The sequence below is a fragment of the Urtica dioica genome, chromosome 6 (assembly GCF_054948205.1).
Source record: "Urtica dioica subsp. dioica isolate 48M chromosome 6, U.dioica_male_clone48M_v1_H2, whole genome shotgun sequence".
Taxonomy (NCBI): domain Eukaryota; kingdom Viridiplantae; phylum Streptophyta; class Magnoliopsida; order Rosales; family Urticaceae; genus Urtica; species Urtica dioica.
The window spans coordinates 430,659-443,528 of record NC_142761.1 but is presented as its reverse complement, the minus strand read 5'-3'; the positions used below and the strand labels follow the sequence as shown (position 1 = coordinate 443,528).

The window sequence follows — 12,870 nt, the reverse complement described above, 5'->3', positions numbered from 1 at the left end:
TTTTCTCTGAGAAGACGAAGGGCACATAAACGACATGTAGTTTCTGAAACGACATATGGTTTTGATGCGCTCAGAGTTTGTATTAGAGAGTTGAATAGGCCCATTTCCTTCCTTTTACTTTCTTTCTTCTTGACATTGGTTTGGTTGATTCCGATGGTGAAGGTTCGCATGAACACCGCCGACGTGGCGGCGGAGGTCAAATGCCTCCGCCGCCTCATCGGAATGCGCTGTTCCAACGTCTACGATATCTCTCCCAAGGTTCGTTCTATCTCTCTCTCTCTCTCTGCTTTATCTGTGAATAATTCTGTTGTTGAACCGTCGATTTCCATGGAATGGCCAGACCTACATGTTTAAGCTCATCCAAAGCAGCGGAATCACCGACTCCGGCGAGACCGAGAAGTCCTTTCTTCTCATGGAAAGCGGAGTTCGCCTCCATACCACCGCATATCTCCGGTGACTCTCCTTCCTTCCCTTCCTTCTTTATTTTTCTTGAATTGAAAAAAAAATTGAAGCAAATTGATTCGATTTTACATTTCATTTTCGCAGAGACAAAAGCAATACTCCGTCAGGCTTCACTCTCAAGCTCAGGAAGCATGTCCGCACCAGAAGGTTGGAAGACGTCAGACAGCTCGGATACGATCGGGTGAGTCACTCAACTTCTTATATATACATATTTAAATATATAGATATAGATTGATAGGTAGATAGATAGAGTGAGAGAGAGAGAGAGAGAGATAGAGAAGAAACTGAATGAATAACAGCTTTTGAAGCAAAATACAAGCTATAGATCAGACAAATAGGCGATAGGAACTGAAAGCGGAATATAGAGTCGAAATTCGAAGTCCTATAAGCTCGTAAAATTTTTTCTCCATGGGGATTTCTTGGTAAAATACTTGTTCATCTGATTTATACATGTTATCGTTGCGAATCTCAGATAATTCTGTTCCAATTCGGGCTTGGTACGAATGCCTACTACATAATTTTGGAGCTCTACGCCCAAGGCAACATCATCCTCGCAGACTCGGAGTTCATGGTGATGACTCTCCTCCGATCCCACCGCGACGACGACAAAGGGGTCGCCATAATGTCGCGCCACCGATATCCGACCGAGATTTGCAGGACCTTCGAACGCACCACCGATGCGAAGCTCGTCGCCGCTCTCACCGCCTCTAAAGAGACGATCCCGTTACCGGAGAAGCAGACCGGTCGAGCCAAGCCCGCCACTCTCAAAGTTGTGCTCGGTGAGGCTCTCGGTTACGGGCCCGCCATCTCGGAGCACATCATTTTGGACGCCGGTCTCAATCCCAACACCAAATTAGCCTCTAAAGAAGATGACAAGTTCGACGTCGGTTCTGCGATCGAGGTTTTAAGCCGAGCCGTGGAGAGGTTCGAGGACTGGCTCAGTGGTGTCATCTCGGGCGAGACCGTTCCAGAAGGATACATTCTTATGCAGAATAAGAACTTGGGTAATCATGGAATTCTAGCAGAAGAGACCAAGGTTAATGTGGTTCTTTCATTCTTTCTTTTCATGTAATCTGGTACTCATTCGTTTTATTTCCGGTTAAAAGTTTGTTTGTTTGTTTGTTCAGATGTATGATGAATTCTGCCCCATATTACTGAACCAATTTAAAGAGCGAGACCACGATAAGTTTGAGACATTCGATGCAGCTTTGGACGAGTTCTACAGTAAAATCGAGAGTCAAAGATCTGAGCACCAGCAGAAAACAAGAGTGGTCTCTGCCGTCCAGAAGCTTAACAAGATTAAAACGGATCAGGTATTTAATTACTCTATTTTGATTTTCGGAAGTGTTGTTATGTTTATGAATCAAGTAGAACAGAAAAAAGAAAAAAAGCCATTCATGGATATATATATATATATATATATATATATATATATATATATATATATATATATATATTGTAAGTTTCAGAGAATTATTTGTTGTATTGATCTTAGCCGCAAGGCTGAAATTTATAGATACAAGTGTAACAACTAAAACATAAAAATAGGAACTAATTAACAAACTAATCCTGATATCTATCGGTAGAAACTGACTCCTAAACTAACTCCTAATCTGCGGAACTAGTAATTTACAGAACTAATTTCTATTTTCTACACTCCCCCTCAAGTTGGCGCATAAATATCATACATGCCCAACTTGCTTACAAGAAATTCAAAAACTGGCCTAAACAACCCCTTTGTCAAAATATCCGCAGTCTGTTCTTTAGTGGTGACAAACGGAGTGCAAATGATTCCGTTGTCAAGCTTTTCTTTGATGAAGTGTCGGTCAATCTCGATGTGCTTTGTCCGGTCATGTTGTACCGGATTCTGAGAGATGCTAATCGCAGCCTTGTTGTCGCAAAACAGCTTCAGAGGCAGATTTGCCTCCTCCTTCAAATCTTCTAGGACACGTTTAATCCATAATAACTCACAGATTCCATTTGCCATAGACCTGAATTCTGCTTCCGCACTGCTCCTCGACACAACACTTTGCTTCTTGCTTCTCCAAGTGACTAGGTTCCCCCATACATAAGTGCAGTAGCCCGAGGTAGATTTTCTGTCGCCTGGTCCCGCCCAATCAGCGTCTGTGAATGCCTCTACAGTTCTGATGTCGGTTTTTTTGAAAAACAACCCCTTTCCGGGACAGCTCTTCAAGTACCTGAGAATCCTGTACGCAGCTTCGAGATGTTCCTCATACGGATGGTGCATAAACTGACTTACAAGGCTCACAGCAAAGGCAATGTCGGGCCTAGTGTGTGCCAAGTAAATCAGTCTACCAACTAGTTGCTGGTATTGCTCCACGTTGACTGGAGTCCCATCTATGATCATTCCGAGCTTCTGACTTGGATCAATTGGGGTATCGGCTGGTTTGCAGGCACTCATTCCCGAATCTGCAAGTAAATCCAAGATGTATTTTCGTTGTGAAACTACGATACCTCGCTTGGATCTTGCAATTTCCATACCGAGAAAATAACGCAATTCTCCCAGGTCCTTCACTTCGAATTCTCTCGCCATCTTCTTTAGAATCTCCAGTTCCTCGTGATGATCTCCGGTGAGGATTATGTCGTCTACATAGACGATTAGAATAGCAATCTTTCCTTCTCTTGAGAATTTGGTGAAGAGGGTGTGATCGGACTGAGCTTGACAATAACCTTGTCCCTTAACGAACTGCGTGAATCGCTCAAACCATGCCCGAGGTGATTGCTTGAACCCATATAGAGCCTTCTCTAGCTTGCATACTCTGGAATTGAATTTGTCCTCGAACCCGGGTGGAGGTTGCATATAAACTTCCTCTTCTAGTTTCCCGTTAAGGAACGCATTCTTCACGTCGAATTGTCTGAGGGTCCAATCAAGATTAACTGCAATAGATAGCAAAATTCGCACAGTATTGAGTTTAGCAACAGGGGCAAATGTTTCGGTATAGTCAATGCCGAATGTCTGTGTGAATCCTTTCGCTACGAGTCTTGCTTTGTATCGTTCAAGAGTACCGTCAGACTTGAACTTCGGAGTAAACACCCATTTGCAGCCGACAATAGGTTTCCCTTTTGGCAATTCTTCAATTGACCACGTCTGATTCTTCACAAGAGCTTCCATCTCCTCGTGTACAGCCTTCTTCCACTCCGGTTGAGATAGAGCCTCCTGAATACTACTTGGAACAACCACAGATGACATGTTTGTGATAAAGGTAGTGTATGAAGAGGATAGGTTTGAGTAAGAGACAAAGGCAGAGGTAGGATATTTTGCACAAGTTCGTTTTTCTTTTCTGAGTGCAATAGGAAGATCAGGGTCAAGAATTTCCTTACCTTTTTCTAGGTCTGGCTCCGGTTCAGACTCTTGACTTGCTGGTGTTGTGGCAGGCTCTACATCTCGATTTGGGAACTTCCTCTCGTAAATCTTGTCAAATAGAGGACTTGCCCGATTTTTATACATTTCCATTTCTAGTTGTTGAGATTTATTTCTTGTTTCGTTAATACTTGGCTGATTTTCAGGGACAGTACCTATCAGCTCAATATTTCCGATATTTTCATTTATTTCCTGAATATATTCCTGATTTTCATTTATTTCCTGAATATGTTCCTGATTTTCAGTTTCACTTCTGTTGGACAGATTTTTATTCCTGTTTGTCAGATTTTCAGAAAGCATTTCATCATCATCAAATAACAGTTCATCTTCTAATTGATTCTCCCCCTGAAGATGAGATGTAAAATATGGTTTTGACTCAAAGAATTCAGTATCCATTGTGACAAAAAGTTTTCGAGAAATGGGATCAAAACATTTATAGCCTCTTTGAGTAGGGGCTATTCCTACAAAAACACATTTTTTTCCTTTTGGATCTAACTTACTGGCAGTTCGATCCGGATTTTTTATGAACACAGTACACCCAAAAATTTTTAATGGCATAGAATGAAACACACGAGATGTGGAAAATTCCTTTTGAAGAAGATCAATTGGTGTTTGAAAATTTAAGACCTTTGAAGGCATTCTATTTATCAAATAAGTGGCATGAAGAACACTTTCTCCCCATAGATAATTAGGAATTTTTGTTGAAAACATTATTGCTCGGGTGATTTCAAGTATATGCCTATTCTTTCTTTCGGCTATGCCATTTTGAGGGGGTGTATCAGTGCATGAACTTTGGTGAATTATCCCATTTTTTTCAAAAAACTCATTCAGTGATCGAGTAAAATATTCTCTTCCATTGTCACTTCTTACCATTTGGACTTGTGAGTTAAACTGAGTTTTAACCATGTTATAAAAGTTTTTAAACACGTTCTCAACTTCAGATTTTTCTTTTAGCAAAAATACCCAACTTACCCGTGTATGATCATCAATTAAGGTGACAAACCATCTTTTTCCAGTATTCGTTGCTATCCTAGATGCACCCCATATGTCACTGTGAATTAGTGCAAAAGGTTTGGTCGACTTATATGGACGTGATGGGTAAGGATTTTTATGGTGTTTTGCTAAAGCACATATTTCACATTGAAATGAAGAAGGATTTTTATTAGAAAATAAATCAGGGAACAACTTGTTCATATAATGAAAACTAGGATGACCTAGACGGAAATGCAATAAATAAATCTCTTGATTACTAGAATTGGTAAAAGTCTGTAGGCAAGAACTCTCTTGACCTTCTTTATTTGAGTGAATCCCTTCTTCCAAGATGTAGAGACCGTCACATTCCCTAGCACTGCCAATCATCCTCCCCGAGTCCAGTTCCTGAAAAAGACAGTGTGAAGGGTAAAAATTAGCTTGGCATTTTAGATCTCGGGTAAGTTTGCTAATGGAAATAAGATTGCAGGCTAAATTGGGAACATGTAGGGCTTTAGATAGGGTCAGAGAAGGTGAAACAGCTATGTCACCAAGTCCGGCAATGGCAGTATAGGATCCATTGGCAATTCGAACTTTTCTGTTTCCTGCACTAGGTTTATATGTGGTAAATGAGCTAGAATTTCCAGTCATATGGTCAGTAGCACCTGAATCGAGGATCCAGGTGTTATGGAACTTAGAACATAGAAAAGTAGCAATAATCAATTTTCTACCGTCTTGTGCAAAGGAGCAGGATGGGATAACAGGCTTGGAAGGCTTTTGAGTGGTCTGTAGTAGATTCAAGAGTTGCTCAATCTGATCCTTTGTGAAGGTTGGTTGACTCGAGTTGACTTGTGATTCTTGTGGATCTTCAGCAGCGGTCTGGTAGGCTCTCTCCAGTTTCTTCTTGTCTCCGGGTGGCTTTCCATGAATCTTCCAGCACGTTTCCCTTGTATGCCAGAGTTTCTTGCAGAAATCACACCATGGTTTCTTCTTGTTGCCCTCCTGTCCTCCTCGAACAAATAAGGCCGAGGTTTCATTTACCGGCTCGGCAGATTCATTTGTGTACATGATCTTCCGGCGATTCTCCTCCAGTCGGATCTCAGAGAACACCTCTCGGATGGATGGTAGTGGCCTTCTCCCGAGGATTCTTCCTTTTACCTCATCAAGAGTCTGATTGACCCCAGCGAGGAACATGAAGACTCGATCGTTTTCTTCACGTGTCTTGAACCGAGCGTAGTCAGCCGGGCTTTCCCACTCTTCATTGTGGCACTGATCGAGTTCTTGCCAAATTGCTACCATCTCGTTGTAGTACACCGTCACATCCCTGCTTCCCTGTTTTGACTGCCAAAGCTTGGTTTTTAGTTCAAAAATCTGAGAAAAATTTTCCAGATCAGAGTAGGTCTCCTTCACGGATTCCCACACTTCTCTGGCAGATTTCATAAATAGATGAGGTTTGGCGATTGCACTGTCCATGGAGTTGAGGAGCCACGCTGTCACGAGTGAGTTCTCCGATCTCCAGTGGTCGTAGCCATCGTCGTCTTTCTTTGGTGTCTTCACTTCTCCGGTGAGATACCCTAGCCTCCCTCTTCCATCAATAGCAAGTTTTACCGATTGAGACCACTCTAGGTAGTTGCTACCATTTAGTCGGTGCACTGTGATGTGCATAGACGTATGAGAGGTCTCACCAGTGATAGGAGATGGTTTTTTTGGGTTGGTTAGAGGGGTTTTTTCCATCGTGAGAGTTGGTTTTGGGATTTTCGGGATCTGTGTTTGGTCAGCTCTGATACCATGTAAGTTTCAGAGAATTATTTGTTGTATTGATCTTAGCCGCAAGGCTGGAATTTATAGATACAAGTGTAACAACTAAAACATAAAAATAGGAACTAATTAACAAACTAATCCTGATATCTATCGGTAGAAACTGACTCCTAAACTAACTCCTAATCTGCGGAACTAGTAATTTACAGAACTAATTTCTATTTTCTACATATATATATATATATATATATAGAGAGAGAGAGAGAGAGAGAGAGAGAGAGAGAGAGAGAGAGAGAGAGAGAGAGAGAGCTCCACATTACGGACCTGGTTTGAACATAATATGTAAGGAATCCATCAGGTGTAATTCTAGTAAACTCACTTTAAAGATCGTTAACTTACTCAAACAAATCGAAAATAGATCTAGTAAACTCACTTTCTTTGATAACAAGAAATCAAGAAAAAGAAAAAGAAAAAGCTCAGGGTTGTGAATGCAATGTTGTGTTGCAGGAAAATCGTGTGCTTACACTGAAACAAGAGGTTGATCGTAGTGTCAAAATGGCAGAGTTGATAGAGTACAACTTAGAAGATGTAGATGCGGCGATATTGGCTGTTCGTGTGGCTCTTGCAAAGGGTATGAATTGGGAGGATCTTGCACGCATGGTTAAGGAAGAGAAGAAATCTGGAAATCCCATTGCCAGTCTAATTGACAAGCTTCATCTGGAAAGGAATTGCATGACCTTGTTTTTGAGCAACAATCTCGATGATATGGACGATGATGAGAAAACGCTCCCGGTGGATAAGGTATCGTTCAGCCTTTTAATTATTTTAATGGTGTCCTTGCACAGACGAATTAAGTCAAAATCAACAAAGAATATCATCATCATCATCTCAATTTCACGGTGTTATTACGCTTTCATGGTTTTAGGTAGAAGTTGATTTGGCTCTGTCGGCCCATGCTAATGCCCGGCGGTGGTACGAAGTAAAGAAAAAACAGGAGGGTAAACAGGAAAAGACTATTACGGCTCATGAAAAAGCTTTTAAAGCAGCTGAAAGAAAGACTCGCCTCCAGATGGCACAGGTATAGCTTATTTATATATTTAAATGTTTTCCTGGACCTACTGGTTTACAACTTGATGTTATTTTGAATTAGTCTGAACAACATGGTTCTTCTTTCGAGACCTCTAGGAGGCTATTTATATACTCACCAGGCATTCCAAACATTCCAAGAATCACACAACTAGCATGGTGGACGTATATTTTACATTTCCCGACTTTGGAATTTTATATATCTCATTCAAAGAAACATTACATTCAGGCCAAGCTTTAAAATTAGTTGGTAGAGATTTCTTTTGCAAGTACTTTCTTATGATCAAAATGGTTTTGCTGGTGTGAAGTTGATCTAAATTTTGTGTAGGAAAAAACTGTTGCCACCATCTCACATATGCGCAAAGTTCATTGGTTTGAGAAGTTCAACTGGTTCATCAGCAGTGAGAACTATTTGGTTATCAGTGGACGCGATGCGCAACAGAATGAGATGATAGTCAAACGCTATATGTCAAAGGGGGATTTGTAAGCACATCGTTGTTCTCTTGATCTCGATATTGTTGGATGGTTCATATAGCTGTGTCCACCATGAAGTGTTACCTCTTCTTTCTTTCTTACTTCACAGTTTCCTGATAAATGATGTGGCTGTTTACAGGTACATCCATGCAGATTTGCACGGAGCTTCTTCAACCGTGATAAAAAACCACAGGCCTGATCAACCAGTACCGCCACTCACGTTTAATCAAGCAGGATGCTTTACAGTAAGTCTCATTTCTTTCTACATTCGCTATCTCTTTAACGCTCTTAATAGTTTCGTTTCTTTCTATACATTTTAGAGTTTATTGTCGAGGACAAGTGGGATTTATTTAGATATATGTCACAGGTTTGCCACAGCCAGGCGTGGGATTCAAAGATGGTCACCAGTGCTTGGTGGGTTTATCCACACCAAGTCAGCAAAACCGCTCCCACGGGAGAATATCTTACAGTTGGAAGCTTCATGATACGGGGCAAGAAGAACTTTCTACCTCCACACCCTCTTGTCATGGGTTTCGGGTTGCTTTTTCGCTTGGACGAGAGCTCGTTGGGTCTTCATTTAAACGAAAGGAGAGTCAGAGGCGAGGAAGAGGGAGGTGAGAACGAGCTCGACGAGATCGAGCGTCAAAAAGAAGAATCTGATGTCGACGAAAACCCAGAAGAGTCGGAAATAGGCCCAAATTCTCCTATACCCGAGGTTGGTTCTTCTCTGCCTTCCACCGGGGAACCAGCGGTTATATCCACTGAAGACAGCAAGGCATCGAACGATGGGGATGCGAAGACTGAACCTCCAAATATTGTCAGAGAAGCTGTTGCTTCTGTGACCCCGCAACTTGATGATCTCCTTGACAGAGCTCTCGGGATTGGGTCGGCCACAACATCTTCTAAAAAATACAATCTTGACGTATCCCAAGCAGACGCGGTAGAGGAGGAGCACGATAAGGAAGAGAAGAAAGCGTCGATGAGAGAGAAACCCTACGTCTCTAAAGCCGAACGAAGAAAGCTCAAGAAAGGCCAGAGAGACGATACGGAAACTAATAATGCCAAGCAGGAATACGAAAAGCGAGAAGAGAATGAGCCGAAGCCCGTGGCTAAGAAAACGCCTGTCGTCGCCTCTTCAGCTTTGTCGGGGAAGAAAATCGTCGATGAGAAGCCAGGTGGTGGGAAAGCAAGCCGCGGACAGAAGAGCAAGCTCAAGAAGATAAAAGACAAGTATGGTGACCAAGACGAGGAAGAAAGACGGATCCGTATGGCCTTACTTGCTGTGAGTTCAATGACCGAGAACCAGATTGTGCATCATTAGGATTGAAACAAAAATATGATCACTGACTTCTGTTCAGTCTGCAGGAAAAGCTCCCGAGAAAGAAACCGAGCCTCAGAATACAACAAATGAAGCTACAACCAAAGAGAAAGTAGCCGGTGGTAATAAGGCTTCTGAATGAAATTTGTTTGAATTTCTTGATACTTGAAATCATCTCTCTCTCATTTATTTCGCAGGTTCTGAAGATGCTCCTAAAGTGTGCTACAAGTGTAAAAAGGTAGGTCATTTGTCCCGGGACTGTCGGGAGCAACTAGAAAACCTGCAGCGGAGTCACGAAGACGAGCGATCGGATAAAAACGCTTCGGAGATTGAGGACAAAGTCGAGATGGACGAGGACGACATTCACGAGATAGGCGAAGAGGAGAAAGAGAAACTTAACGACGTCGATTACTTGACCGGGAATCCACTGCCCACTGACATCCTCTTGTACGCCGTCCCTGTCTGCGGTCCTTACACTGCGCTGCAATCTTACAAATACCGAGTCAAAGTCATTCCAGGCAGTGCCAAGAGAGGGAAAGGTAACGAATAGACTTTGAGTGAAATAAATACTTGTTTATCGCCTAACTTTTGTGGTGTTGATAACTCTTAACATGTGTGTGGTGTTTGTTGTGTAGCTGCGAAAACTGGGATGAACTTGTTCAGCCATATGACAGAGGCGACGCAGAGAGAGAAGGAATTGATGAAAGCGTGCACCGATCCCGAACTTGTGGCGGCCATCATCGGAAATGTCAAGATCACCGCCGCTGGGCTCACCCAGTTGAAGCAGAAGCAAAAGAAAACCAACAAGACCAATAGCAAATCCAAAACTTAATTACCTGTCAATCACAATCTTTCTTTTTTATTTGGATACATAGCACTTTGTCCAAGTTTTGGGTTTACATTTTGGGTCTATGCGTGTACATTCTTACACTGTTGTATCAGACAATCAGATAAGCTATCCTATATTCAAGTATATGGTTGATGCTATAGCATATTATACAATCCTGAGCATTACTTGTATTCCAAATATTTGACATCAGATAAAAAAAAATACATCTAAATAACCATTCCGACTGTGGAAGACAGCAAAGTCACACTTAACATAGGAGGCCGATGTATTGGATTATACAACAAATTTTCACAGAAGTAAAAAAAAAATGAAAAGCAGTGAGAATCAGATTATTCCGCTCCAAGCGGAGAAACATCATTGAGATCTAACCCTTCCGCTGGGAGCTCTGAAGTCAGAGGACCTAATATTCCATCTGAGCTCAGCGTCAATCCGCTCTGCAAATTCGACGATGACTGTGTCATGATTATATTTTTCGATTTCAACAATAAAAAAAAAAAAAAAAAAAACATATTCGATATTACGAAATACCTCTGGCTGGAAGCGAAGCATGTCAGCACGGGCCATAGCTTCGGCTTGAGCTATTCTTTGCCTGAAGGTCTGAGCCATCTCCTCAGCCTGTTTCGAGTTCAAAAACCCGCATATTTCTCCATCAACAATTCAAGAAAGCTTCAACGGGTAAGACAAAAATAATAGATCGATGGTACGAACCTTCTCGAAAACAAGCTTGGGGTTTCGGATCATGTCTCCGGGGGTGGGTTCGAGCTTCTTGGTGGAGAGGCTGACCCGGCCTCTCTCGCGGTCGTGGCTCAGAATCATGCACTTGAGGGCGTCGCCGGGCTGAAAAATGGCGGCGATATCGGAGACTCGGTCGTGGCTGATCTGACTCACGTGAAGGAGTCCATTGATTCCTCCGATGTCGATGAAGGCACCGTAGGGCTTGAGGCTCTGCACCGTCCCCACCACGACGGAGCCGATCCCGAGCTGGGCTTGGCTGTCCGCCATCGCCTTTCGGTTGCTCATCACCAGCCTCGCTTGCTCTTCGTCCACGTCCATGAACTTCAGAGGAATCTCTTTCTCCAAAAGCTCCTCCGCGTTCGACGCCTGACAAAATTCAACCCTTTCATTCGCTAATCTCTCTAACAAATGATGTTGTTCGGTGGTGTGATTACAGACTCTATCGAAGGAGGACTAACGAGTTTATTGTCAATGGAAAGAGCGAAACTTTCCAACCCATATTAGCTTCTCAATAGATATGCAACAACTTAACTCTTGGAAAGACAGACAATAAACAAATAAAATAGAGTCAAACTCGTTAATGAATGAACGAAGAGCCAACCGTTGATATCTGGGAGAAAGGAACAAAGCCGGTGAGGCCTTCGACGGTGGCCACGACTCCACCTTTGTTTGCTCCGATGACCTGAGATGAGATTTGACTGTGATATCGTTGTTGGAGAGAGAGAGAGAGAGAGAGAGATGAGAATTGAGAATAATACCCACCTTGCCCTTGACGATGGCGTCCTCGGCCTGGAGTTGGCGGCAGCGCTCCCAGGCGAGGCTGTACTGGACGGACTTGAGGCTGAGGACAAGACTGTCATCGTCCTCGTTCTCTCCGATGATCAAGAACTCGTCTTTGAGGCCGGGGAATATTCCGGCCTCTTCCACTTTCTTGATTCTGTACATACAAGCCTCTTGCAGCGGAAGATAAGCCGACGACTTGGCAGTTATGTCCACCAACGCCCCGTTGTTGTCCGTACAGAAAACCGTACCTTTCACCTGAGAGCCCAGACAATTCACCTAAGTTCAATTCAACTAAACCCTAAAATCCGACAGATAAGGAAAAAACAGGTGTTGTTACCTTTGTGCCGACCTCGGAGTCGAAGTCGTACTTGGAGAGGGCGGCGTGGAACTCGTCGATGGTGAAGGAGACACCTTCCATCGGAGACGTACGGCAACGCTCGTAGGCCTCGGCGAAGAGTTCTTTCAGCTTCATTCGCTCGCGAGTCTCGGCGTTCGTCGTCGGAATAGCCGACACTATCGGAAGAGCGACTCTGTTGTTGTTGATCTTCGGAGACGAGAATGGCTTCGAGAGGCGCGACGAAGAGAGCGGTGGACATCGGAGGCCTGTGAATTGCTGACCTAAGCACGCCATTGATATTGATGCTCTCTCACTCACTCACTCGCTCGCTCACTTGCTCTGTGTTTGTGGAAATGTCTGAAATTGGAGAGGATAAGGATTTTTTTTTTTAACAAAAAAGAAAAGAGGTAACTTTAAAATCTTATGGTACAGATAAATAATTATACACTCTATACATAACTGTACCAAGGGAAACATTTCTTGACCGGAAAAATATTTGACATATAAGGGTGGGATTTTTATTGTAATTTGATTTTTAGTTCAAGTGTAATTTAATTTAAAAAATAGTGCATTAATTAGATTAATTTTTCTTAAATGAATCTTCTGATGAATTACTAGAACCACAAGGCAAAGTCATTACAGAGAGAAACAAAATAAAATAAACTAAAAATTGGAGAGGATGAGGATTTTTTTTTTAATTTTTTTAATTTTTTTAT

The 12,870-nt window shown here is 42.5% G+C and overlaps 2 protein-coding genes across 2 annotated transcripts; one reads left to right on the top strand and one right to left on the bottom strand.

Annotated features, from left to right (window-relative positions):
• The first annotated feature begins 98 nt into the window (after nt 1–98).
• EMB1441 (zinc knuckle (CCHC-type) family protein) lies at nt 99–10,469 on the top strand. Its single transcript, XM_089617048.1, has 13 exons — nt 99–258; nt 341–453; nt 547–643; nt 935–1,498; nt 1,590–1,775; nt 7,079–7,372; nt 7,497–7,649; nt 7,986–8,140; nt 8,271–8,376; nt 8,499–9,413; nt 9,490–9,571; nt 9,647–9,988; nt 10,085–10,469. Exons 1-13 carry the CDS (start codon nt 154–156, stop codon nt 10,279–10,281), a joined length of 3,309 nt encoding a protein of 1,102 aa, XP_089473174.1. The 5' UTR covers nt 99–153; the 3' UTR covers nt 10,282–10,469.
• Nucleotides 10,428–12,557, bottom strand: RPS1 (ribosomal protein S1). Its single transcript, XM_089617050.1, has 6 exons — nt 12,155–12,557; nt 11,797–12,072; nt 11,636–11,716; nt 11,008–11,400; nt 10,828–10,914; nt 10,428–10,733 (listed from the first exon to the last, which is right to left on the bottom strand). The coding sequence occupies exons 1-6, from the start codon at nt 12,446–12,448 to the stop codon at nt 10,629–10,631; spliced, it is 1,236 nt and encodes a 411-aa protein (XP_089473176.1). The 5' UTR covers nt 12,449–12,557; the 3' UTR covers nt 10,428–10,628.
• Between the last annotated feature and the right edge of the window lie 313 nt (nt 12,558–12,870).

Bases quoted from the DNA above. Each gene is read 5' to 3' on its own strand.
- EMB1441 (XM_089617048.1), top strand. From the start codon at position 154: ATGGTGAAGGTTCGCATGAACACCGCCGACGTGGCGGCGGAGGTCAAA. The intron at 1,499-1,589 runs GTTAATGTGGTT...TTGTTTGTTCAG, and splicing joins TTCTAGCAGAAGAGACCAAG to ATGTATGATGAATTCTGCCC. The intron at 9,989-10,084 runs GTAACGAATAGA...TTTGTTGTGTAG, and splicing joins CAGTGCCAAGAGAGGGAAAG to CTGCGAAAACTGGGATGAAC.
- RPS1 (XM_089617050.1), bottom strand. From the start codon at position 12,448: ATGGCGTGCTTAGGTCAGCAATTCACAGGCCTCCGATGTCCACCGCTC. The intron at 10,915-11,007 runs GTTCGTACCATC...AACTCGAAACAG, and splicing joins CCAAGCTTGTTTTCGAGAAG to GCTGAGGAGATGGCTCAGAC. The intron at 10,734-10,827 runs GTATTTCGTAAT...TCGAATTTGCAG, and splicing joins TGCTTCGCTTCCAGCCAGAG to AGCGGATTGACGCTGAGCTC.